General features: G+C 39.6%; 2 protein-coding genes and 2 long non-coding RNA genes across 4 annotated transcripts in view; 1 reads left to right on the forward strand and 3 right to left on the reverse strand.

Annotated features, from left to right (window-relative positions):
• LOC138033577 (microsomal glutathione S-transferase 1-like) overlaps positions 1-2,491 on the reverse strand; it is a 2,533-nt gene extending 42 nt beyond the window's left edge. The window contains exons 1-3 of the mRNA XM_068881363.1: positions 2,277-2,491; positions 586-668; positions 1-516 (exon numbers count right to left, since the gene is read on the reverse strand). The exon at positions 1-516 is cut by the window's left edge and continues 42 nt beyond it. Coding sequence (XP_068737464.1) covers positions 264-516; positions 586-668; positions 2,277-2,396 — 456 coding nt within the window. The 5' untranslated portion in view covers positions 2,397-2,491 and the 3' untranslated portion in view covers positions 1-263. The remainder of the gene's footprint in view (positions 517-585; positions 669-2,276) is intronic.
• Positions 2,492-5,222: 2,731 nt separating this feature from the next.
• LOC138033579 (microsomal glutathione S-transferase 1-like) lies at positions 5,223-9,106 on the reverse strand. The gene is made up of 3 exons (XM_068881365.1): positions 8,835-9,106; positions 6,786-6,862; positions 5,223-5,564 (listed from the first exon to the last, which is right to left on the reverse strand). Exons 1-3 carry the CDS (start codon positions 8,952-8,954, stop codon positions 5,318-5,320), a joined length of 444 nt encoding a protein of 147 aa, XP_068737466.1. The 5' UTR covers positions 8,955-9,106; the 3' UTR covers positions 5,223-5,317.
• LOC138033580 (uncharacterized) lies at positions 7,264-13,744 on the forward strand. The gene is made up of 3 exons (XR_011128625.1): positions 7,264-8,751; positions 8,853-8,969; positions 11,836-13,744. It is a non-coding gene; the product is annotated as an uncharacterized lncRNA (long non-coding RNA).
• LOC138033581 (uncharacterized) lies at positions 12,851-18,846 on the reverse strand. Its single transcript, XR_011128626.1, has 2 exons — positions 18,627-18,846; positions 12,851-17,455 (listed from the first exon to the last, which is right to left on the reverse strand). It is a non-coding gene; the product is annotated as an uncharacterized lncRNA (long non-coding RNA).
• Positions 18,847-27,928: the final 9,082 nt, after the last annotated feature.

Below are 27,928 nucleotides of genomic sequence, written 5' to 3' on the forward strand. Positions count from 1 at the left end.
GAGCTATTTTTTACTGTTATGGAAGACATCGCAAATAGGAGCTTGCAAAACCATAAATGGCTGGATTACATAACATTTTTTGAGCAAACGTTTTAAGAATTACTGAAGTCATAGTGTAAAAGTTATGACGAAAGGAGTACTATGCAGTCATTGCTAGACATTTCGAGCTAAAAAAGACGTCATTTGATGAGCCAACGGTCATTTATGCCTGCTGCAACAGACGACCCAACTGAATGAATTGTCTGAAAAGCGCGTTAACATGATCAAAACACTCCCGCAATAACAGCCGAGTACAACACACTGACAACCAAAATACCAAGACATATTGAGCCACAAATGAAACCAATTCCTCTTGGCGCGTGGATAGCATTGAGATACGCAACGGTGTGAAGGATTCTTGCAGCTGTGAAGATTCGTAAACACCAAATACCTCTGACTGGTGGCAGATTGAGCAATGTGTACAACAGCGCAATAATCAGAAAGATCGGGATGTTTTCGAGATCATTTTGATGTGCTCTGAAAAAAGAATGGCAGAACTTAAGCCAAGGAAGTATTTTCCAAGAATTTTTCAAAATTCAAGTTTACCTTCGAACTCTGTCCACATCCTCACATGTCGGTATAGGCTTGCCTTTATTTTTCTCTCCATAATCTTCTGGAGAAGGAGGTACCTGCAGTTTAAAATTTAGATGTTAAGGCGAGTTACTGAAGCAAAATAAGATTTTAAAAATAAGAGCAGTCTTCGTCAGTGGCATCTGAACCACAATGGACATGAAATGCTTTTTTCCTATGCCTTGGATGTGGACGTAGTTTGACGCTAATCATGTATTGCCAAATTTATACTGGAGACGAATAACAATTCGTCCTAACGCCCATTTACACTACAGAAAAAACTGGGTCCGGACCCCTTGAAAAGTACGTACGGACCATATATATTTTTGCCGTGCCGAATATTCCTTCCATGTTTGGCCCAGTGGTTAGGGCGCTTGCCCAGAGATCCGGAGATCCGGAGGTCCCGGGTTCAAGACCCGCTCTGACCACTCAATGAATTTGTTCCTGGTAGCCCCTGGTTCAACTTTCCAGCTGCACTCGTAAATAGCCAACTGGTTTGCCTCCGGCCAGTTGGGATTCTTAACAGTTGTAGTTGTTGTGTTGTGTTGTTTCGTTGATTGAACCCTCTTTTTTTGGTTTTGGGGCCATAGGCCCCAAAACCAAAATAACCGAGTTCGGACCCCTTTTTGCGGGTCAAGAGCGCATTGTAAACGTCAGTCTCCATTCCAATTCAAATAAAAATTTAGTCCGGACTCCGAAAATCGGCATTGTAAACAGAGTGCGGGGAACGGGGTCTTAAGGCCAGTTTTATGATGAGCCAAACCAAATTGTTGGCCGTGTGTAAACGGTAAAAAGAATTGGTCCGAACCACTTTTTCAATCGGTCGATCCGGACCCAGTTTTTTCTGTAGTGTAAATGGGCCTTAATTTCGTCTTCGATTGATTGGTCTGTCAGCACGTCTGTAAGACGTGCAATCAGTTGAGGACGAATTTTGGGCCATAATTCGTCCAAACACCGGATTTATATTTAGACAACCTCGGAGACACAGTGGCCCGTCCCGATTTTGCAAATGATTTTCTCGTTCCGTCCCGACTGACTGCCCCTGGGTTTTAGGCGACATGATTACAAACGAACTATCCGTCTTCGACGAGTTATTCGTCTCCAATATAAATCCGGCTATTGTCGCTCAAAAAGTCACAATTCAAGGCTTTGACTCGTACCTTTTAAAATTTTAATATATCTTTTTACGACTTTCCAAACAAACAAAGCGTCAAACTATGTAGTTTATAGGTATTGACAACAGAACAAAACTGTTCTTCATGTTATGGGGTTCTATTCTCAGGCCTTATGCCATTATTAAATTAAGGAAGATTTAAGACATCGAGTCAAAGGACTCGACAAACCTGGTGTGGAATTTCTATATTTTGGAAAGACACGTTTTAGATATATATCTCCGATTAGTATACACTTGAAATCTGAATAATGCAATGACAAATATACCATCTTTAAACCTCGAATCTCCTTGGATTTTATCCTAAGAGCTCTCTTAATCTTCAGTCCGTTCAATTTTCACACGTCCTCCACAATCTTATTGTGAGGTCAAACGATCCATAATTTCTTATTTCAACTGATAGTGTTGATAATCTTGTATACTACAGTAATCAGTTCGTAATTGCCGTACAATTTAGCCATATCTTTATAACTTTCGCATGTAGACTAGAACTTACGTGATTCTTCATGCGTTGCCTGCCTGTCAAAAAGGACATAAAAAACGTTTTAAGTACGAGAATACCTCCATAGAATATGTAAGCTGCGAACAAACGTTCATCGACAGTGAGCGTCACCATCTTGTGCGAGCGATTTATAGAATGACGCTGCAAAGTGGACGCGGACAAGAACAAAGGATAATGCCAAGGCAGCAAAACATTCTATGGCCGTTACGCATCATGGCACAACGAAAATAAGAAATCCAAATGAGGTTCATTCAAAGTTAGGTAAGGACGTTTGAACGTTGCATTCATGAAATCAGTAATCCTTAATGCCCATTAGTTGTAATATATTGTAAAAGTTCATTTTATTTACATTTGAATATCTAAGTAATGCAGCATACTATTCTTGACATTAGCCAAAAAAATCAAAATTTGAATGTAAGATCGGAAGCATTCGCAGTCGAGTGTGGTGGGTCATGTCTATTATCCGGGGTATTTATACCCGAAATAACGTCACGTTCACGTCGTGGAAGGGAATCATACAGTCACAGCTTCGGGTCGAGTACTTTTCCAGTGGGTCGTCATTGATCATCATTCAACCGTATATGTTCAGTCTTTGACCACCGAGTCAAATTGTTCTTCAACGTCTTCAACCGTTGAGCGAAGAGAAAATCAGTTCGCGAGCTAGACCACGAGCAGTCGTCCTTATTTCCTCAGAGCCACGCACGAGGAGTGAAATTATTATTTTATGCAAATTAGTGGTGAAAACGGGGCGTGTCACGTAATCGCGCGCTCAACTGTGTCATTGAAAAATAAGAGACTATTTAAACATGGGTTTATTCCTCAACGGTTACTTCTGATGATAAATGTTGACACTTTCGACGGAAACATTAAGTGTTTTTCAAAAATTATGAGATTACTCATGTTTGTGACCGCTGTTTGTGAGTTATTTCTTTCAAAAAGGAGCGAGGCAGATATATATTTTATAAAGGTAATATTTCGAAAGGCACTGCCATTTTTCATCAGGGTTTTACAAGCTATGACTTCAGTATGCTGAGACGCAGTAGTAACTTTCTATGGTGTCGTATTCTTTGGTCGGTTTGACATGGGAAGCAAGCCAATCACATTGTTCCTCACGAGAAGTAGTTCATCTAACAACACTGATCAAAACCCAAGAGGACTGCAAATATAGAGCCCGTTCCAACTCCCCATCCACCCCCTGCTCCTCCCCCAAGGATCCTTTTCATTTCGGGGAGGATACCCCACCTAGCTCAAGCCCGCTTTCCTAAGAGCCTCGCAAAGAAAATAAATGTGTTCATGGTGGCACAACTTTGTTTCTCCCAAGCTGTATTCTGCCGTATCAATAAGAATAAAACGCAAACAGCGGTTACAAACATTTTGCTTGAACTGCACACAGGCCGCCCAAGCTCGGTATACGATTTATAGACTTTGTATGGGAAAATTAACTTTGAGCTTATAAATGCTAAAATAAGCTGTAAATGTAGAAATAAACCTCGCTTACCTCTACGTACAGTTGTCCTCGTCTTTTCTGTGCAATCGGAGGGCAAACTGAGTCCGTTTTAGCCGGGTTTGTGGCTTTCGAATTTTTACGATGACGTTAGTTGTCATTCCCGTCATAAAGAGAAGAAAGTTCTTGTCTTTATGTAAATCGTATACCGAGCTTGGGCTGCCTATCAGGAACTGCATAACTTTTTATAAACTTAACGTTTCGTATGTGACAACATACATCATCAGAAGTGATTATTATTCAGTTATAGATAAATTTAAATTAAAAAATACAACTGTACGGACTGGGAATTAACGAAATTGATTGACATAAAACGACAAGAAATATGCTAATAATAGAAATAAAGTTTCTCACTGCCAACCTTTTCATTTAAGGCTGGCTTTAGATCACGGATCAACAGAGACTCTTTAATTTTACAATGCATGTCTGGTCGACCAGTTGCTAATATCATGATCCCACTTAATTCTACGGTTGGTTAAGAAAACACGATCAGCAATTGCAGATTCGTTGGCAGTGAGCAGGGGCACCCAACGAGAATATTGTTCAAAACCACTTAAAAATACAGTTGTTAAACATATTTTAGTATTTAAACGGTAGATATAGGCATATTTTTATCCCCTAAAATTTTTTCATCTGTTCGGATCTCCTAGCTGAAAGTCTAGTGATCTGAAAATTATAGGGATCAAAACTTATCTTTTCGAAAATTTCAGGCAGAAAAAAGGCTCCCGAAAATTCTAGGTGACCTTTTTAGGGTAAAAATCCGTTAAAAATGGGCAATTATACCATTTTTTAGATGTTCGAAAATCCTAGGAGAGGCAGGCAAGCAAGAAATTTTAAAACAAATGCTCCGAAAATTCTAGATCTCAAATTCTCTTCCGAACAGATATTTTCCGAAAATTGATGTTGGGTGCCCTTGAGTGAGAACAGTAATCTAATCTCTATTATTAACATATTTCTTGTCGTTTTATGTCAATCAATTTCGTTAGTTTCCAGTCCGTACAGTTGTATTTTTCCAAATGGTCTGGATAGCACAAGTGTTACTAATATTTTAAAAAATACAACACTCACTATGGCTGAAGATGATGTTTGAAACATCGAAACATGTTCCGAAAACTCAAAAGTGTGAATGTATTTTTTAAAGTATTAGTTGTATTTTTGAATTTAAATTTATCTGTAACTGAATAATAATCACTTTTGATGATGTATGTTGTAACAAACGAATCGTTAAGTTTATAAAAAGTTATGCAGTTGAAGCAAATGTTTGTAACCGCTGTTTGCGTTTAATTCTTATTGGCCCAAGTCAAAGAATTTTTCTGCCGTATCCCTGACGATTAAGACCACTTGACCTTTAGATGACCAATTACAGAACGCGTTGAATTCTTCAAAACCGAAGACAGACACACACACAAAGATAAATATAACTAAATAAGAACAAGTAATAATTCCAAATCATTTATTATCTTACTAATTCACTTTATAAGACCAAATACGAATTTACGTTCGAAAGAAATACGACATCTGTAAAGATTGTTCAGAAGTAGAACCCGCCAGTGTACATTGAACTGAAAGCTAAAACAAGCGTGCATGATAAACCGATTGTAAAACTAAGCGATCGAGCTACGGCGATTTCACTGAGGTACGCAATACTATGAGCGACTCTTGCAGCTGTGAAGACCCGCAAACACCAAATGCCTCGGACTGGAGACAAGTTCAACAGCATGTAAAACAGTGCCACTATCAGAAAAATCGGGATGTTTTCCAGGTCATTTTGATGCGTTCTAAAAATACAAAATAACATTTAATCAGCGCCTTTCATCACTGACATCGATCCAGGCGATATATTTAGAAGGCTTTATGGTCCTTAGCTTTGGTGAGCGCGTGGTTGAGTTTGGAGGTGGTTTCGATGGTCCCACAGTGATGGTCCCTTCTGGCTGGTTGGGATATTTGACAATGTTATGGATCGTATGATGTTTTTCTTTCAGATTGTTTAACTACATGAAGTGCCTGCTCGTGAAGTTGCTCGTTAGCTCACTGCACTTTCACCTTCAACAAATGCATTTACATTTGTCATATGCTTATAACGAAAGTTACAGTTCACAGGTTGACAATCATACATAGGTCGATGCAACACTGGTTAAAAGAAACTGGAATGTACCTTGCTATAACTTTGGATCACCCCTGGTGAAGCGAAAGTAGACGGGGAGGCAGGGAGGGGGTGTGGTTCGGAGGTAAGGGCGTTGAGTTTTCATGCTGTTTCCCCGGGTTCAGATCCCGTTCTATACTCTGGGGCCCGTTTCTCGAAAGTCCCGAAAAGCCATTTGTGAAACTGCCAACCGCTTGTTTTGGAGAGCCGATTATTTAACGTGTTTTCAAGGTAATAAAAAGAAAATAACTGTGAATTTTGACAATTTTATATCCTCTCCGTTCTTGAGATACAAAGGATATTGTGACACCCCAAAAATGACCCGTAAAGTTTCGGGACTTTTCGAGAAACGGACCCCAGGTATGGATTTGTTTCTGGTTGTCCCGGATTCAACTCTACCATGCTTTGTAAATCTCCTACCAGTTGGAGTTTTTAATCATGTTTCTTTTAGATTATTGACCAAAAGGTGGGTGCCTGTGAACTACTGGCTTGATAGCTAAGTGCACTTTCACAGTCTATAAACAAAGCATTTACATTATTTGTTACATTTTACAGGAGTTTCGAAACTTTGGGTCTTTGAATTGCAAGTTTTTAACCGTACATTCAGATCTCTTCTACTGAACCAGAGTAGAATCTAATGATGTCTGTTTGTTATCACTGCTGTTTTCTTAGCGTACGGAAGGCAGCTAGCTAGAGACATCAGTAGAATACTGAGTCAAATCTTATTCGCGATTTTCATGTAACACATGGATATATGCTCAGAATCAAATGTTACGAAAGAGTAATTCTTTTCTTTTCTTTTCTTTCCACCGTATTAAATCACCAATACTCCCATCGCAATCGTTGTAGTAATTACCTTCGAAACCTTTCCACTTCTTCATCCCTTGCCACAAATTTGTCTTTGGGTCCATAATCTTCGGGGTTGAGAAATGCCTATGTTAGAGACAGCAAAGGAAAAAGATGAAATTTACATATTAGGAAACTCAAATAGATCTATTTACATTAAGCGGCAAAAGCCAGTGATCAAGGTTATGTAAAAAACTGCTGACTGAACGAAATGGAATGCTATGCGTGTAGTCCTGTGTCTCTTTGACTCACCATGGAGGTACTGAGACTTCTGCCAGGATCACTTGAATTTTTCAGTTTCTCGAGTATCCCAAGCCATTGTAGAAAACAACGCATCTCTTTAAAACTCTGCCTAATTTCGAAGATTATCATCAGAGCAGATTATCGTAGTAAGAGAAGAAAGGGGGTCTCAATTGGGGGGGGGGGGGGGGGTTTCAAGTCTAACGGTACGGCTAACGCTGGTCATCTTTTATCCGTCACGGTTCACGGTTAACTTAAGTGAAAAACAATTAAAGAAACGTTCCTTGTGTTAGTTTCTAGTAAGGTTCTCCGTAGACATGTTGAGTAGTTTAAATCAATGGTTATCACAATGCGACGCATGATTTTGAGTTGTTCACACGTCAAACCTTGCCCAGGATCACTCTTTCTTCCCTTTCCTTGGAGGGAGAGAATCTGGGAGACAGTAAAGCAAGAAGAGAGACCCTGAGAACTAAGAGCAAGGAAATTAAAACGGTATCGAGTGCTCTGAAGTCTCTTAAGACTCTAAATATTTCAAAATGCTACCTATCCCACTTTTCATATTTTAATGCTCTTAATTTTTATCGGGGCTAACGGTTATTTTTTGCATGGTCATTTTTAAGCTTAACGGTTAACTTTCTTCGACGTTTCACGGCTCACGGTTAATCCCATTGAGACCCTCAAGAAAGACTGATAAAATAAGCTGAAATACACAGCTTCTTTTCTTGTCGCAAAATTCAGGTAAAGGTGAATACCATGAGGGTTACACGAGGGTTAATTGACATAGACTAGAGTTTCTGGTGCCCAAGTCTCACCGATATTATAACAAAAGCTTTTATTACTCCAACTTTGCTCTTTTTTCCCATTAAATCAGAGTCCCAAGCTCCAAATGAAGACATATCCCAGTTCTCACATCACTGCCTTTCAGATACTTTTCAGTCTCAAAAATCGCTTCATGCTTGATGGAATTTTTACCAGGCCACAGTTGTTCGAAGGGTGGATAGCGCTTTCCACCGGACAACTCAATAGCCAACTTTTACGATGGCGTCATTTGACTACAACTACCAGATTGTTTTTCTTTTCTTATTTAAATTTTGTATTCCCAGTGGGGTAAAAATAACAAAAGTGCAATTAGCATGAGACAAGCAAAACCTGAAGGATTCTGGTACTTGTAGTCAAATGGCATCATTATGCGGCACATGTCCTATTTTGGTTTTGCTAGTAGCTGGGGCCAGGAGCCCAATTTGTTCCCAGTAACTTTCGGTCGAGAAAAACCCTGGAAACGAGACTGTTGTTTGCGGCTTTTCCCAATCTATGTTACGTCCTCGATTATATTGCGCCGATTATGTCGCTTCTGTTCTAGATTGTGACAGTGTTTTTGTACAGTCGTCCTAAATTAAACAAACAGCTTTGAGGAAACCAGGCAGCTTTGGATACTGGAGCTGACAATGTTTGTTCAAGCGTTGCAATGCACGTATCTATCACCTAACAGTCTAGTCTTCATAGACTTCCGACTGAGTAAATCCGCTTTCTAGATCTTGAGCCTATAAGTATAAATTTAAGTTTATTAGTTATAATATACCTCAGTCAATCACTCTATAGTAGATACTATAGAGTACAATCTAGAAATTTACATGAATGAAACTTGAATTTTAATTAGAATACGTGTTAATTTGTCCCGAGTTTTTGACGGTCTAGCGCCGAAAGAAACCGGCGCTAAGAGGAGACTTGGCCCGTCAGTAAGTATACCTCAGCTATCCTATACCCAAATTGTACTCGAGTGACTCAATGGTTGTAAATCGCAATTTGAAACATAAGAAACCTTGTTCTTTATGCGCAGCATCCCAGTCATCACTGCCAAAGCCGACGTTTTCAGCAAAAGGATGGTGCCATAGAATACATAAGCAGACAGCAACTGAGAATCCACCGTAAGGGTAACCATTTCTGCGTTCAATCGGTGAGTTTGACGATCTTAAGAATAACGAACAGAGTGATTTTGGTATTGACTCTGCGTTGCTGTTCAATTCGCTTTGAGTGCTCCACAGTTTCGTTGAATTCTATGGGGTCAACGTTTGTAGTAACGAGTAGTGATCTAGGAATTTGCCAAATATCATACGTACCATATGAATACATATCAACGTTGAACAATTGCAGGATTGTTTACTCTTTAATTTTACAATGTAGGTAGCAAGCTGATATTAATGAGCACCAGCATTTCTTCAGCACTATTAGCCAACAATTGGAGTAGTTTATTAGACTGATAATTTGTACAGAGAACGTACGATAGTCATGAACATACCACTGGCAATAACTCATATTATCATATCCATAAATCCATCATGAATCATGCATACGCTTTTCAAAATCTCTTTGCGTGCTACTAAGGTTTCTCTTTCCCAATCGGAATATTTCCTCTCGGTCCTGCACCTTTATCTGAGAAGACAGAAGTGCGACAAGGCCAACTTTTTAGTAAACGAACCCTTTCGTTTACAGTATTATAAAACCTTCTGCTGGCTTAAGGCCGCCTGCAAACTGATTGTTGGGTGTTACATGTTGCGTCTCTTGCCCACCCCTCTGTATGTTATTGCGTGTTGTCGGGCACGGTGTTTCTCGAAGTTTGAAACTGGTAAAACTTTTGAGCCAACAACTCCCAACATTTCTTTCAATGTTCCGTGATCGCCGAAGTGTAGCATAACAATGTTGGATCCGTTTCCAGAGCTCTTCCTAAGCTCTTCCAACATTGTTGGGGCCACGCACGCGCATTATATAGGTCTCCACTCAGATAGCCAGCATTAATTAATACCGTGAAAACAAGGCCGCGGGGCAGCCGAATTTTGTAAGTTTACGTACAAAGTCTTATGGGTCGTTTCTTTCCCATAATACACTGCACGTCCCTAAATTGTGGGCATTGCACCTGGCTTTAGGATCCTTGGGATAGAAATGTATTATACAAAAGGGTAAAGATCATTCCCCAGAGTTAAGTTTTCAGCGTCAAAAATCTTCAATGAAATGATCGATGACAGGTAACTTGCACAAAAAAGATTTTGTTTGCTCTTTGTCTTCATACACGGTTACCAACCAACGATGACTAACGTGATGTAACTATGTTATTTAATTTAGTTAGACGTGGCCATACAGCCTGCCTAAGACGAAAGACAATTATTCATTTATTGGAGGCGAGTTAAAACTAAATTTACGAGAGTTACATGAAAGTGACAGAAGAATGTAAGACATTCGAGCGTCTTTATTTATTCAAATATGCCGACAATCAACAGCGCAACACGACTTGTTCGCACGTTTCGGTCTCAATTTCGGACGTGCAAAACTGCATGTGAGTGGGTTGCTTCGCGTGCCGTTAAACTGTATTCAGTCGGCAGCAAAAGGGCACGCAATTATTTCGTTGTTGTGAGAATAAATTGAAAAAGTACATAGCGCACAACATGGCAACATTGAGAGTATCTTTCGAACTTCTTATTTCTCTGCAACTCAGCCGGAGATCTAAAGGTCGTGAAAGTGACTTTCAATTTCCTCTCGAATACGGGCTCAAAGTATTTCATGCAGTTTCTGCATCGAAAGCAGCTAGCATAACTAGCGTGAAGTAAAGTTGAGGGCACTTGCCTCCTAGATTTTAACCCAAAAATTTTTAAAAAGAGCTTTAGCGACAGAAAACATTTGACATTGTGTTATGGAAGATTAAACCAGCTAATGAGAGCAAATCAAGGCGCCAGCATCAATTGGCATAATATCTGTGAAGGAAAAAAAATGTGTCATTTTACACTTGAACGAGACTAATTTAAAAATGCTGGTAATAGCGTTTCTAAGTTTCTGGCTTTCCAACTTTTCTTGGGCAGGGGTGCCTTCCTTTTTGTACACCGTATTTCCATCAGCTTAATTACATACTGGTATGAACTATGTACCTATCTACCTAGCCTACAGTTGCAATGGCTCTGACAAAAAAAAAATTCGTGTCCCGTGCTCAAAATTACACTTCATATATAAATTATCAGATAAAATGTTCCGTTCAAAAAAAGCAATCCGAGCTGAAAATCAGTTCGTAGTTAGTAGTCTGGGTGTAGGAACTCTCAGTCGATGACCCACAATTTATGATAGCTCACGGCTTTCAGTACAAGCCTTTTAATTTCAGGTAATCGTCAAATTTCTGGGCGTTTCAGTTTTTCCCAATTCATCCGGCGAGCAATGCACTTTTGTAAAATCGGTTGACGCTAACAAATTCTTGTGATTAAAAAGACCACCTCCGCAACAACACACATGATCACAGTTTCTTAAGCTACGTGATGTAGGCTGCAGTCATTCCTCGTCACTGAACCGTGTCTTGTATATCGACCTATCCTGTCGAATGCCCTCACTTCCAGATAATTTATCGATGCCCTCTGAAAAGTTCTTTCCCAAACGAACATGAAGGTTCTTTTTCCTTCAAACAGATCCCATTTGGTACACACCCCCAACAACGTTTAAGGGGCTGGGTTACAGTACTCCGAAGAAGTTCTGTTACCGTTGTTTTGAAATTGAAAATGGTAGTATGGAATTCCTTTCAGGTATCGTTCCACCACAAAGAAAATTATTCTGAGAAAAAACTATCCAAGCTCATCAAGATTACCCAAAAACGATTCGTTTCAATCTTCTCCTGTTTTGTCCATCCATGTATCACATTTGGCTTTGTTGTATTTTTTTTTTATGTCGTCTTGCAATTTTTTAAGGTTGTGGGAATGTCGTCCTATTTTATGAGCGTTTTGCTTGTCATGAAATTCCCTAAAATTGCGTGACATAACCCTTTATTTAAAATCCCCGTTCTTCTTTGGCAGACGCGGCATTGATTTCATTGCAAAATCTGATGTTCGCCGGAAGCGGGTGTACTATGGTCTTTACCGCCTGTCACTACCTGCACATTGTCAACATCCACCTTCACGGCCAGTTATCATCATATCCTACCAAGCCCCTCTAACCAGATGATGCTTTTTTCCCAACGAAATCTGGTTACACTAAATTAGTTTTGGCCCATGGAAATGTGCAAAAAAACAACAACAACAAGAACAGATTGCGAGGACTTCTCGAGACTTCGCTGTTCAACTGAGTGCGCGGGCGTCAAGGAAAGTTGGTGTGTTCTGATTAATAAAGATACAAGTTGTCTTCAAAGTATCTAGCGAATGTTTATAGTCGCGGGGATTGACTGCATACAGCGCCCCTAAACCTTTTAGAAATGTTAGTTATTCCAAATGTCAAGCCCACACCTTTTAGATCTTTTAGTCTGAGAGAACAATGATCCGGAAATTCGCCGATCAGCTTTGAGGCGATACACTGTACCTACTGTGTTTTGTCGCCTTTTGCTCTGAATTGTGTCAAATATTTTGGTCGTACGACCAGAATCCGAGACACGAGACAATGGCCATTTGATGTCCTGCTGTGTCGTCCATATCCTGGAAGCCTTTGAGGTGACAAAGGGATCGCCGCGTTGGCGAACGCTAAAATGCGCCACACTTCTTTTAAATTGCGCTACGACGCCCTTTTTTTTTTAATTTTGACGAAAATATTCTTCCGGCAATTACTTCCCTTTCACTAAGTTTTTTATTGACTAAAAACTTATGATGTCGCGTATGAAATTTCCGCTTCTGCCCACGTCGCAGTGGAATCGGATGTTTTCAAAAGTTTTCATGCAAATACTAAGTTCTGCGTCAGCTTTCCGAGAAATCAAAGCCAAATTTTCTAATAAAAGCATACGCATTCGCTAAAACGACCAGGAAATTCAGCTTTTGTTTCCCTACCTGGAAGTCGCCATTCCTGGCGTCTCGTGAGCTAACCACAACTAGCGGAAGACGATTATGTGTTTTCACCAAGGAAATAATTTAATTTACACTCTCTTCTTAAATAACAATATAATAGATTCTATCCATTAAGTTTCATCCAAACAAGATAAATAAAATGGGTACGGAAATGCAACTCTCTGTACTATGTACTTGTCGTCAAAGGAGAGCAAAAATATTAATTCACGCTTCTCACAATTTGCCGCCAGCAGCCCGGTTTCTGCAGAACTTGGAATCGAATTACAAGAAGTTGATGGATAAACAGGGCGATGTTTATAACAAAAAGTCTTCAGATATTGGCAAAATAAAGAAAAAATGTTTTGGAATAAAGTACATCTTCATCGCCGTTTCCTGTCGAACCGGTCAACACAGTTGACCTTGTATTCAGAGTATTTGACCAGAAAGTTCAAAGCTAAAAGCCATCGTCAAAATTCGAATGTCGTATTTCTTGGCTTGGACATCTCAGGGGCTATTAATTGTGCCTCTAGGTTTTCATTGATTTCGCATTGTCACTCAGTTCAAAATTCTCCGCCTTTCGCAACCGACTAAATAGTTCCTTCTGCAATTGCAAGGTCTGCCGGTTGGAGTCGACGACTGTAGACGTCAGGCAGCGATTCACTGTTTTGATCACTCATAAAATTACGAACTCTGAAGTGCCACCAGACATCCACCGCCGCTGTTTTGCCTGAGGAATCTTGAGGACAAGGAGACGAGGAAAAAACATGCTACCACTATCACAACAAGACTGTACTCCAAAGCTACCTCGTGGAAGGAATAAAGACGTGTAATTCTGGATGCTGACATTGAAGATGTTCTGCTCTGTCTTAACTGAGAGGATTGGAACACTAAAGTCTGTCCCTCCGTCATGATTCTTGCAATTTTTCCGCAACGTCAGATAGCGTTTTCGTCAACGACTGTGCTGTTACTCTACTGAACCAAACTTTTATACGAGGAAAAAAGGTGGTATGGTGTAACACGATTGACGTCATTTCCTGTCAACTGATAGTCCCTCTGGGATTCTTCAACAAAAGGCAAGCTCTTATCGACCTTCATAATCTTCTTTGTTGACAGGAAGTATCATTAGAACAGCAGAAGTCTCCTTGAAAAACTTGTTTGTAATTTGCATCAATAATCAAATGCACCGTAGGGATGGAGAGATATCAATGCATTCCCGAGTACAAAAATGAATAAAATAAGATAGTGAATTTAAAATTTTCTTTCTTTCTTAAAACAATAATGCTAGTTCAAATTCACTGACACCAAAGCAGATAGACACAACGGAACAGTTAAACAACTTAAGATAACCCCTCAGCGCAAGAAGAACTGATTTAAGCTCATCGTTACCGGCTTTTGTCGTTTTAAAACATTGCGGAAAAAGTATAGGAAAATTCCCTTTTCTTCAACAGATTGTCGGATTATACAAGGGATTTTATATCCTGCCTGTAATCGGGAAATTTCATTGAATACATACGCACAGGCTTAAAAATTATTTCACTCAAACTTAAAAACTTCCTTACTGTGAAACAATTATCACATCTTACAACAATTGCAAGGAGTCAAAAAATAAGCCAACGCACCGTGCTGAGAATTTTAATTTATGAAAGCTTCACTTCCACAATCGCTCTTGAAACATTCCAATACACTGAAAACCCTTAACGAAAAACCGCGAACAAAGAAATCATCTTATAAATCCCTAAGAACTGGTTTACTCAAAGGGAATTTGATATATATTTCCTTCCTTTTGGCCTGGAAGGCCTCAAACGTTTCCTTTCAGTCAAGTTCGGATATTTTGATACGTGAAAGCTTTTCGAACCCTGGCTTCTAAAGCATGAGAAAGCCACATGGCATCTTTCACCATTACGCATGTGCAGCACATTTTGGACTATGCCCCTCATGTGGAAGATTAAAGGGTCGCGGAGATTATAGGGCATTTGCCAACATTGTACAGCGTTAATTAATCACGTTCACAAACGCAGCAGCGAGGGAATAGTGCATTAAATCATCTAACATGTACCCCTTCTATCTTCTAAGAACCTCTGCATGAGAACTCCCTTGCCTTGCAGCTGTCAGGGCAATTAAAAATGGTCGATCCAATTTTTTCAACTTGTATGTCTCCCAGAGTACCTTTGTTTCCGTTTTTTGCTGTCTGTTCAAATTTTAGACTTCAAGTTTTTCCTGAATGGGACGGCGCAAATATCGCAGCTGGCAATCCAGTGAGAATAAAAAAAAATAGACAAATATTTCTGAACACAAACTCTTTGGCCAAAAAATATCCTAACAGCTGCCGAACCAAACTGATCGTTTGGTTCACGGACAGTACTTGAGTAAGGTCTTCATACTAGTTTGCACGTTGCGGACCCAAGAGATTTTATCCCCAGAGTGGATATACCAAAACATTTCAAAAGATCGAAATAGTTATTCCATCGGAAAGACTGTCTTCAGTAGCCGGTGAGTTATTCTGCCGGCTTTACCGGTTGAATTCAAGTTGGAGCTTAGCCTTGAAGGATTTGCCTGTACGGTTGTCCTTTTTTGACCGAAATCCTGCTCTTTGTGGTTTCATTTTCCGGCCGGGTAAATGGAGTTTAACGCTGAAAGTCTGATTTTCAGACTCTGTCACTAACCTTAATTAAAAAAAATGGAGAATTCAATTAACTTTTCGCCCGTTGAAAAGGAAAAAAAAAAGCTAAGGAATCTATACTTGGACACGGTAATGTTTTAAACTTGAAGTTTTCTGTGGCCTTGCCAGAGTGGAAATCAGTTTCATTGACTCAACTAAGTAGTGTTTCAAACAAACAAATCAATACAGATAAAGTGAATGAAAGGTGCAAAATGGTTTTGAGTATCAAGGAAAAACATTTTAACTGCATGAAATCAAATCAATTCAGGGTCACAACTGGCTCAGTGGAAAGGGAAACGTAATACAATATCTATTCATTATTCGCAGTTCCCAGACGCCTTATAAGAAGTTTGGTACAAATCGTATGATCTTGGGTTCTATAGTCCAGCTTTTTTCATGTTTTCTTTGCATTAGCTTACGTTGCTTCATCAGTTAAAACAGAAACGATCTTTCGCTCAAAAATAGATGTACGTGGTTCAACTGTTGGCTTTTACGTTAATACCAATTTTGTTTCCATGACTTCAGTGTCCTTCAGTTCGCGATCTGTGATTCACAAACAGGACAGCACACGCTCCTCAGAGTTTCCTCATATCTCAGTTTTCTCGATTTACATGGTAATCGTTTTTTTCAAGTTTCTGGATCTATTGTGACTTCACTTTCTTTTTGTTTAAATCTGCGCGTTTCACATTAATTCCTCTGAAATCCTTCACTGTTATTATGACTTCTTAAACACCGCACGAGAATTTTGCAGTGGTATTAACCTTACTTGCCCTCATAAGCAGCATTGTGCGTCACTGTTTATGTTTAAAATACTTACATTCTACTACTAATTCTTTTAATCCAGACGGATCTAGTCATGAGCAGTGATAGATGATTTGCAACGGAAGTTTTAGCTCGAACCTTTTTTTTTCACGTATTTCAACTGGACACGTGCGAGGCTGCGAACATGTATACAAAGCCAACGAGTTTGCTTTATCTACAAGTAGGGCATGGATCGACATTTTGCAACCCTGCAGATGAGTTGAAGCCCGGAATGGATAATTTCGAGCTCGTTAAATTGATTATATAAGAATTCTTTCGCCTTTCCTCATGCTAACCATCCACGCTACCAGTGAAAGAAACGTTAACTCACTAGTATGTAAAATCAACCATTCTTTGCACTGAAACTTATTAGATGTTACGAATAGTGTGTGAGATCTTTTATCGTCACACACATATTTTACGCCGAGAGTATTGTAGACGGTTCGAAAGCGGACCTTCGGTTAACCCTCCTTATCCTGAATAGACCAGTTCCCTCTCAGGCTCTACAAACACGTTGTGTGGATTCTTCAGGGAAACCCAATGTCAATTTTCGGAAAATATATGTTCGGAAGACGATTTGAGATCTAGAATTTTCGGAACCGAGTTCATTTGTTGTAAAATTCCTTGCTTGCCTACCTGTCCTAGGATTTTCGAACATCTAAAACATGGTATAATTGCCCATTTTAAACGGATTTTTGCCCTAAAAAGGTCACCTAGAATTTTCGGGAGCCTTTTTTCTGGCTGAAATTGTCGAAAAGGTAAGTTTTGATCCCTATAATTTTCGGATCAATAGACTTTCAGCTAGGAAATCCGAACAGATGAAAACTTTTAGGGTAGAACAATATGCTTATATATACCGTTAAATACTAAAATACGTTTAACAATGCTATGTTTAAGTGGTTTTGAACTATATTCTCGTTGGGTGCCCCTGATTCTTTGACCACCCACAGCGGCAGTCATTGACTGAGTTTATTTTAGCTAACGCCAGACGATTTCACTCTTTAAAGGAGATCCCTTTACCTTGGTAAGGCCCTCCTATTTATCGTCCTTGTCCAAGGAGATAAGAACTTCATCATTGCCAGCTTTCATTAAAAAGCTGGCACTTTCTCCTCAACTAGTTCTAATCAATATCATTTTAATATCACTAGTACGTTGATCCAGTCGGGGTTCAGACACAAAAGGTGCTCGTCTTACTGCCCCAGCTGTCTGTTCAAAAGAAAGAAAGATCACCGTAGTTCAGTAGATAAGCAACCTAACAATATAGAGATAAGCAGCTTATCTTACTCCCATGATCATTCACAACTTTAATTAATTTCATGTCCATTCCATTTCATATATTCTAAAATAATATCATTCCCCTCTTTCGGATATAACTTAAACTCCTCGATATCTATATATTATAAGTCTATGATGATTTCGCTCTCAGGAATTCATTTACCCGTGTATTCAACCCCGTGGGGAAAGAGATGACCGGGGAAAGGGAAGGATTCGGGGATAGGAGAGTTTTTCCCCCTCTGTTTCCCTTTATACCGCTCCTTCCATTTTTGGCGCTGATTTAATTTGTTAATTTAAAAGCCAGCCGAGGGCGAGCTTGTAAAGTATTTTAGCCGAAAGCACTAAGCTTAATTAGCAATCTTACGCTTCACAGTGTCAAGGTAATTCGCTTAAAGATTGCAAGAAAGTCATCACAGGCCACCGATCCGTCATGAATTATCAAGTCGGAACTAAACTTCAAACCACAGCAACCGCTTCTTCTATTTTTGGCACATCACTTTTCGCAAAGGCTAATTTTAATTTGTGGCATACTTTTGAGGAAATTCCCGCAAAACAGACAACACACACTTTCGAATTAACTTCATGCTGGTGTATAACTTAGCAATATGGTGAAAATAACACGTGAACCAACCGTTATTGCCCACATCCCTGAAGAAGTATTAGTGCCTTAGAACGTATGTCATCTCACTGAATTCCAGAGAAGGTGCGTGCACTAGCAATGTTTATGCAATGGCCCGGTTGCCATTATGCTGAACGCAAAGATAACACTGTCCAATGTTTATTAAAAAATAAACCTAAACTGATTTCCGGATAAAGATAATGAACAACGATGATCGTAAAACAGCGTGTTACGTAGGAGTCTTCCAGCAATAAATCAGGCCTTTACATCATGAACAAAGCACCCTACTTTTGGCGAAGCTTGACGACCTAAAAAGTTAAAATTAATCGGCGGAGACCAGTGTCCTTTTCCAAGTTTACTGTGTTCTATATTATGTACACGTACTTAGCTAACTAGTTAATACAGAGAGCCGACTGAATATTTTGACACGGAAGGTCTTTGGAAGGCGTTATTCATGGACTAAAGATGTTGAATTTATTTTACCTTTTTTAGGAATTTCACATCCCGTCAATAGATTTTTCGAGTGATTTTACGGTTAAACAACCACCAATTATCTCCTTTCACAGCGTTTCGTCAACGTATTTGGTTAACTGTAATCGAAAAACACGTGCAACAACTCTCTCCTACTATATAGCCGACCTGAGTTAACAGAAGTGATTTTTCTCAAAGCAGTTACGTATCTACCGATGATCTATTCCGTGACTTTTTGAGGAAATCAGTTTCCTACTCATTTAATTAATTAGCAGACAGGATGTTTGCAGTTTGCGGTTTAAGGTCATATGCCTGTTATCTTTTTTACTGGCAACTGGCGAAAAGCTCATGTACCCTAAGTTGAGAGGTTTGATAACTTTGATGCTTTTGTTTGTTTGTAACTTGGTATCATTTTCGCAAACAGGTGGCAAACTTAGGGCACAATTTGGCAACAGTTGATTTGATACAATTTAAGAGTCCGAGTTGCGAGCTCCGCCCTCTCCTATCACCTTATCAAAAATTCCTCAAAAAGAAAAAAAATATATTTTGGGTCGCATGACACACCCACAAAGCCTCAGACAATTAAAATGGCCATCTTCTTTTGAATAGGACTGTTCACTTAAGGAAACATTTTGAGATAAAAATCATCGAAAGGAATTTTTTGTCCTTTGGTTTCATACAATCCTTTCCTTTTCTCTTTTCTAATTTTCTAATCGCATGATATCCCTCTTGAAAAGCTCTTGGCTGAATAATTGAAATGACCTTTAACCTTAAAATTATTGAGCACTTGCGAACAGATCTGCAGCTTTTGCTTCACAATTCCCCCAATTTTACGTTAAGTGTTCACTTTGTTTCTAGTTATAATAGTTATTTCTTAATTCCTGACTCCCTTTAAGTCTCATTTACGCATTTCATAAAAAAGCTGTTAGTCAGATTGTCGTGATCGGCTGTTTGACTTTTACAGCTGAGCTCCTCTTGTTTAACACTTTGTTAACACAATTGAACGAACACAAACTTGACCTTTGAATTGTTGTAACTACTTCAATATGCTGGGAACATTCTTCAGATTGCAGTTATCGTGATCAACTGTGTTGGTTCTCGTCACCTTACCTGTCATTAATTTGGATTGTCGTTGTTCTTATGAGATCAACTCGGTGCATATCTGTTCGCCCAGCACTTGACTTAACACCTGCTGTTGCTTACGTGGTCTCATACAACACAGTTTTTGAAAAATCACCGTAAGCCGGCCACAAACTCTGCCAGACCGTTTATTCAACGAAAACTCTGTGTCCTACACTTTGGGGAAAATGTATCTCTCCCCAATCCTACAACATGTGCCGCTTTTCCTTTCCCCGCTCTGGTTTTCAGGGTGTTTGGAGCGTCAATGAGAACAGACATTTTTCTACTTCAGTTTAAGAACTAATACAATTTACTGAGTATAGTTAGCTAATGTGTTGGTAAAATGTAAATTAGGCGCTCTCAGTAAGAAGGCGCTCTCATCATGTTTATAAGGGAGCTTACGAAACGACGACGCCGACGGCAACGACGACGCTATAAAACAATAGGTTTAGTGAGCAAAAACAATGGCTCTGCACGCTCTGCACGTGCGTTTTACATTTTGGTACATTTCTTTGCCGTCATCTCCTAAATGACGGCGTGAAATGACCAAATTCAAGGTTCTGTGGAGGACGTTAGCACATGACGATGAATTTTCAGTTCTCTCTCTACGCTTCCAACTCACTCATACCAGGTTAATTCTTCCACAGTTACTACACATTTTTAACGCGAAACGACATGAAGTAGTTTCGTAGTGATATGAATAACGCGAACTCGTATTTTTAAATGAAGTCCTTGTAGCCGTCGTCGTCCTCGTTTCGTAAGCTCCCTTATATCTAGACAATGACGTCTGTAAATTTTTTTTCGAAATGCGGAAACTCGGCAGTAACAAAAATTATTCAAACTTCTGCATGAATAACTGGGCACTAATTTTCCTTGGTTCCTGCAACTGATCTGAACCCTGCGAGACAAATGGCACGAAGCATCTCGATTCTCAAGATTTTATTCATGACCAGCACTACAATGGGTCAATTTGGGTCAGAATTTTGCACATATCATCTGCAGACAGTGCGTGCAATTATTCAGGGCCACACACCTTTCATATGATGGCGTCTTGTCTACGCGACAAGTCTAAGTCTGAGGGTGACACATTCCATAGTGATATTAACTACTTAATAACCGAGAGTGAGGACGTTACAGCAAAATCTCAAACTAAGGCCTTGCCGTATTGACCGAGCGATAGCAAGGTCACTACAGCTAGGCCGAGGTTTGAGATTTTGCTGTAACGACCGAACGGTCAAGGTTATTAAGTTTTTTATTATATGGCTAACAGAACGGTTCTGAAGAAGAAAAAACTAATTAATTTGCATAATACAGAATCGGCCCATGAGCATTATGGGAGAATAATGCCCTTGCGCTTAGCTGCTTTTAGCCAATCACAGCGCGCGTCAATCTATTAATTAATTGATATGCGTTTTACTATGTTTGTGACCGCTGTTTGTATTTTGTCTTTGATCAGTTGTTTTGACATTCTTAGCACTCAACCAGGTCAGTTAGCATTGTCTGGATGCATTTTCTGAATATTTCGCAGGGAGAATCGTGGTAAAATAAGGCCGGGTAACTTTCAGCTACCAAATTTCTGAAAGTAAAACCTTAAATAACAATGACCACAACCAAGTCTTCTGAGCCCGCGAGACTGAGCACCCCCAGCAACCCATTGTTTTAACGAAAACCGCTGGTCAGCAACCTTGGTTCTGGTCATTGCTGTCTATGACCAATGATGTCACGTCTTAGCGAAACGCGAACACGATTCCGGCGGCAAATCATTGCTAAGCTTCAACGCCGTTCCTCCGAAACGAATTAAAATAATGATAAACAAGACGCCTATAGGGGCGTATCCGTGGGATGCACAAACAGTTAACAGAAATTGTTTAATCAAAATACAATAAAAACGTTCTCTGGCTGAAACGTGGTAGCAGAGGTATGCCAAGCCTCCAAAGCTTTTCTAGTGCGAAAAGAGCCTTTGTCGATAACACTAGAATTATCAAAACCTATGCGATGGTCGAATGCCCATGCATGTTTCTCAATGTTTAATCCATTAGCACATGTTTTGAAATTCAAAAAAAAGTTTCAAAACACCGGCCGGTTTCACCTACATAACACCAATCACATTCGGTTAATGTTTAATAGATGGTCTGACTTTGGGAGAAGGAAATTCTTGTTACAAAGTCTTGAAGGGCTTATTTACGACTTGAACGTCGTGCCTTCGAGGAATTCTTGTTAGTAGTTGCGTGATACCATTGATGAAGGGAAGGACAGCAAAACTGATAGGATTCTCTTGAGGCGCAAGCCATTTAAAAAACATGCAAACCAATTCCTCAGGCGTGGGGATGGCGTGTGTGGGTAGTTTGGAAAATTTTGTTTCTTTCCAGGTGATCTGGTGACGTAATTCGGAGGACTGGGGAGAAAAATTTTAAGGCCGTATCCCACAACCGCGTGCGGCCTTATTTTCCAAGAATGAAGGGGTAGTTTCTAAAGAAACTGTGGTGCTGCGTCGGTGGGGAAGTAGTATACAAAAATTTGGTTTTATCAACGGAGTTGATAATGTAAATTGGCCACCGTACAGAGATTCTAAAAGCTGACGTTTCGAGCGTTAGCCCTTCGTCAGAGCGAATCGAGGGATTATGGGTTACGTGTAGTTTTTATAGTAGAGTAGGAGCTACGCTATTGGTGGTAACGTGGCAACGTGAAAAGTAGGAATATATTAGTTAAATGAAAAGCGTTCGTTAATACCGTGAGGATTAAGGGTGCCGATTTGAAAGATGAATTTTTGTTCCAGATTCTTGCGGCTTTCCGTCGTACCTAGATGTAGGGAAAGGCCGCAGATAGCCATGTGTTTTTTGGAGTGGTTAGGCAGATTAAAATGGCGAGCGACTGGCTTAGATGCATCCTTGTCATTCTTTTCAACATCGCGAAGGTGTTCGCGGAATCGGTCACCTAGTCGTCTACCTGTCTCACCAATGTATAATTTATTGCATAACGTGCAAGTTATGCAATAAATGACATTTGCGGAGGTACATGTGAAACGATCGGTGATCTTAACAGATCGCTTAGGTCCCGATATCTTGCTAGTGTTAACAATGAAAAGACAAGTTTTGCATCGTGAGCGCGCGCATTTGAAAGTGCCGGGTCGCTCGTTAGTTTTGAGCGCGCTTCTAACTAAAAAGTTGCCTACGTTTTTGTCGCGTTTGAATGAAATAAGTGGAGGTTGCGAAAAGATTCTACCAGTCTCGGGATCATTTTGGAGTAATTTAAAATTACTAAGAATGATGCTTTTGACTGCGTGATTATGAGGATGGAAAGTGAGGGTGAATGGAATTCTGTCATTCTTATCTTTTTGTGACGTTTGTAGTGATGACTGTCGATCAAATTGTTGGGCGCGATGATGGCCCGCTTTGACCACAGAGACAGGATAGCCACGTTTCTCGAAGAACTGGCACATCTCCTCTGATTTGCTGGAAAAATCGGAGTCATCACTACATAGACGTCGAAGTCTAAGAAATTGAGAATAAGGAATGGAGTTCTTGACATGTGATGGATGTGACGATGAATACAACAAATAACTGTGTGAATCGGTAGGTTTGTAGTGCACACGAAGGCAAGGTTAGATCTTGCCGGGTCTACTTGAATATTCATTCAATAACAGGAAATGTGGTAGACACGTAATGATCTGTTGAGTTTTGGCGATAGCAATACTGCAGGGAGTTTGGAAACAACACCTAAGGCCGCGCGCGGTTGTGGGATACGGCGTTAAAATTTTTCTTCCCAGTCCTCTAAATTACGTCACCAGATCACCTGTTTAAGATGTTAGAAATAACATGAGAGGGATAGTTGTTTCCTCGTAAAGCATCAGTGACGTGGCATTTTTCGCAGCCATGACTCGCATGGCTCGCTGGCTCGCACATGGTCCTAATTAACTCTGATCTGTATATATAGCTATGGCTTCCAACACTCGTTGAACGAAGCGCTGATTGCCGGAGCGAGGGGCGTAAATGGTTCAACGTGGGGCTTTCACTGTTACCAGCGCTTCATAGCATAAAAAACTGTGACTTGTAATTGAGTTTTCCCTTATTTTGCACATTTCACACCATAACGCCATTGTGGACAGCTTCAAGCAGACAACGCTCTCATCTGGATTGAGAGCGTTCGTGGCGATAGCGCGTATCACTGTGTTTGTTTTTCTTGGAACTGTGATGTGTGTAATACGCTTCAAACGAGAAGTACGATTGCAAAGAGCTCGTTTGGCAGAAGTATGCAATTATCACCACATTAAATATGTTTTGTTTAAAGCATGACAAGTAAAAGATTAATGATCTTTTTATTGGAATTTACTGCCATCATAAAACGTATTCAGTCAATAATACGTCAGACTAATGTGCACATCAATGCTTGAAATGTGAAGTAGGGGTACACGTTTGTAAATTCTCTAATTCCGGGGCCACTTAAAATCTTAGTTGTAGAAAAAACCTACCCTTGCAATCTACAACAAGTACTTATCCCTCCCCCACCCCCACCCGCAAACAAGAAAAAAGCAAAGCAAAAAATGAAATGACGGTCATATTGGCATCCCAAAGTACAAATCCTTTATTGTTGTGGCATACTTTATTTTGACTAATTAACTTTTCCAAACTGTTTGTTTTTATGTTTACACCAAGACGAAAAGAAATCGCTGTTTTCATGGATGGAGTAGCAATTGAGAAACACATGCAAACCTTCTGAAACCAGAGCTATGTCGTCTTTTTTGGATAGTATCGACATCGAAGCTATCAAAAAGGAAGCACCCTTGAAACGAAGCCCTTTCTAAAATCGGTGCTCATACCTAGGTACAAACTGTAGATATACACAGTTATTACATCTAATCCCCGACTTTTAACACTGTTTCCTTTCCAGGGTGCTTAATGCCTCGTGTTTTAATATCGCTTTTCCGAGTGTTTTCGTCTTTTTCGTTTTCGTTTCGTCGATGGTTTCCTTACTTACTTCCTTTTTTTTTTTTTTTTTTTTTTTTTTCGTTACTTACTTACTTGACCCATAAAGGCACTGTTACACTCGAAAATTTTTCGAGCAACTTGTTTCTCAATTTTGTTTCGACAAGAGTTCTCACACTGCAAAGCTAGTCGCTTGACGGTTGTTACACTTGGCAACGTTTCTTGCAATTTATGTCGCTTTCGATGATCTCATGAGGTTAAAGGAACATTTCACTGGCTGATGACGCAATCCGCTGCGACACAAGTTGCAGGGCAGATTGACATTTCACAGCACGCATTGCTTGAAACCTTCGTTGCTAATTTACGTAAACCAATGCGCAAAGTAGCAATGGATTCTACTTTCCGCGAAGGGTTCTGCAATTTGTCTCACCTTGTTTTTGCCAGTTGTTAAGTATGCAACTTGCAACTTGTCTCTGGCTATGGCGTTTCAAGAGATGTTGCACGAAAAATCGCAAAATGCAAGACAGCTTTATATGAAATTAGGGTTTCAGTTTTAAACGTAAGTTAAACATTCGGTTCCGTTACTGATGACCCGGATATCCAAATACCATCAGTTTGATCCTTGCGACGGAAATGGTCTAAATTAAAGGCCATAGTATAGGCTGCCTGTAGCCTTTCGTTCCCTTGAGGCTCAAACCAACACTTTCAACCAACTGCACTATTTGGAATGATTGAATCCACCCCAATTGTTTCACATAACATCAAATATTATGGTACCAAATGAAACACCGATAATTTCTTAACAAGGCGCACTCATTAACGTGACGTAAAAATTTATCATAGCAACGAAAAAGCCTTCTAAAAAATTGCCCTATATTTTGTCTTCAAAAGCTTATATCTCAGAAACGAACTCGGTGACCCCCATTTTTTATTGCTGTAAAGTGGTTATCAGCGTAAGATAAAACTCTCTGCAGAAGTATAAAAAATTCTCTGGAGCGGATTCAGAGCCACCTTTAAATGTTCCAGTTGTGAAGGTGGCTATGAATCTGCTCCAGAGAATTTTGTCTAACTTTGCAGTGGATTTGTCAGTTACCCAACTATTATTCCAGGAATTTAACTACTTTCGAATGCAAACACATTCTTTCACTTTGCTTAAAAACACCACCGATAACGCGAGGGAGTTAGCCCTATAAAGAACTTGGAAATTTATTAAGAAAAGAAAAACGTCTTCTTTATTGCTGATGATTTCATTCATTTGTTATGCAGAAGGACAGAAAAAATATTTCACCCGTCGTTTCCCTTGTATTTTGTGATCTTTGAATATTGCAAATGTTTCCTCATCACGTATTTTTTTCTTCCTTTCTTTTGAAACTGGCTACACTCCTGCAACAAAAACAGTTTCAAAGAACTAAATAAAACATGATTTTTAGCAACTCAATGAAAGCACTTCCTTACTGCGAAACAATTATCACATCTTACAACAATTGCAAGGAGTCAAAAAATAAGCCAACGCACCGTGCTGAGAATTTTAATTTATGAAAGCTTCACTTCAACAATCGCTCTTGAAACATTCCAATACACTGAAAACCCTTAACGAAAAACCGCGAACAAAGAAATCATCTTATGAATCCCTAAGAACTGGTTTACTCAAAGGGAATTTGATATCCATCTCCTTCCTTTTGGCCTGGAAGGCCTCAAAACGTATCCTTTCAGTCAAGTTCGGATATTTTGATACGTGAGAGCTTTTCGAACCCTGACGTCTAAAGATTTTGCATGAGAAAGCCACATGGCATCTTTCACCATTACGCATGTGTAGCACATTTTGGACTATGCCCCTCATGTGGAAGATTAAAGGGTCGCGGAGATTATAGGGCATTTGCCAACATTGTACAGCGTTAATTAATCACGTTCACAAACGCAGCAGCGAGGGAATAGTGCATTAAATCATCCAACATGTACCCCTTCTATCTTCTAAGAACCTCTGCATGAGAACTCCCTTGCCTTGCAGCTGTCAAGGCAATTAAAAATGGTCGATCCAATTTTTTCAACTTTTATGTCTTCAGAGTACCTTTGTTTCCGTTTTTTTGCTGTCTGTTCAAATTTTAGACTTCAAGTTTTTCCTGAATGGGACGTCGCAAATATCGCAGCTGGTAAACCAGTGAGAAAAAAATAGAATAGACAAATATATCTGAACACAAACTCTTTGGCCAAAAAATATCCTAACAGCTGCCGAACCAAACTGATCGTTTGGTTCACGGACCGTAAGTACTTGAGTAAGGTCTTCATACTAGTTTGCACGTTGCGGACCCAAGAGATTTTATCCCTGGAGTGGATATACCAAAACATTTCAAAAGATCGAAATAGTTATTCCATCGGAAAGGCTGTCTTCAGTAGCCGGTGTGTTATTCTGCCGGCTTTACCGGTTGAATTCAAGTTGGAGCTTAGCCTTGAAGGATTTGCCTGTACGGTTGTCCTTTTTTGACAGAAATCCTGCTCTTTGTGGTTTCATTTTCCGGCCGGGTAAATGGAGTTTAACGCTGAAAAGTCTAATTTTCAGACTCTGTCACTAACCTTAAATTAAAAAAATAGAGAATTCACTAACTTTTCGCCCGTTGAAAAGGAAAAAAAGAAACTAAGGAATCTATACTTGGACACAGTAATGTTTTAAACTTCAAGTTTTCTGTGGCCTTGCCAGAGTGGAAATCAGTTTCATTGACTCAACTGAGTAGTGTTTCAAACAAACAAATCAATAGAGATAAAGTGAATGAAAGGTGCAAAATGGTTTTGAGTATCAAGGAAAAACATTTTAACTGCATGAAATCAAATCAAATCAGGGTCACAACTGGCTCAGTGGAAAGGGAAACGTAATACAATATCTATTCATTATTCGGAGTTCCCAGATGCCTTTTAAGAAGTTTGGTACAAATCGTATGATCTTGGGTTCTATAGTCCAGCTTTTTTCATGTTTTCTTTGCATTAGCTTACGTTGCTTCATCAGTTAAAACAGAAACGATCTTTCGCTCAAAAATAGATGTACGTGGTTGAACTGTTGGCTTTTACGTTAATACCAATTTTGTTTCCATGACTTCAGTGTCCTTCAGTTCGCGATCTGTGATTCACAAACAGGACAGCACACGCTCCTCAGAGTTTCCTCATATCTCAGTTTTCTCGATTTACATGGTAATCGTTTTTTTCAAGTTTCTGGATCTATTGTGACTTCACTTTCTTTTTGTTTAAATCTGCGCGTTTCACATTAATTCCTCTGAAATCCTT

The sequence above is a fragment of the Montipora capricornis genome, chromosome 14 (genome assembly GCF_036669925.1).
Source record: "Montipora capricornis isolate CH-2021 chromosome 14, ASM3666992v2, whole genome shotgun sequence".
Taxonomy (NCBI): domain Eukaryota; kingdom Metazoa; phylum Cnidaria; class Anthozoa; order Scleractinia; family Acroporidae; genus Montipora; species Montipora capricornis.

Bases quoted from the DNA above. Each gene is read 5' to 3' on its own strand.
- LOC138033579 (XM_068881365.1), bottom strand. From the start codon at position 8,954: ATGGTTACCCTTACGGTGGATTCTCAGTTGCTGTCTGCTTATGTATTC. The intron at 6,863-8,834 runs GTTTCTTATGTT...TCTCTAACATAG, and splicing joins TGCTGCGCATAAAGAACAAG to GCATTTCTCAACCCCGAAGA. The intron at 5,565-6,785 runs GTAATTACTACA...TTGTATTTTTAG, and splicing joins GAAGTGGAAAGGTTTCGAAG to AACGCATCAAAATGACCTGG.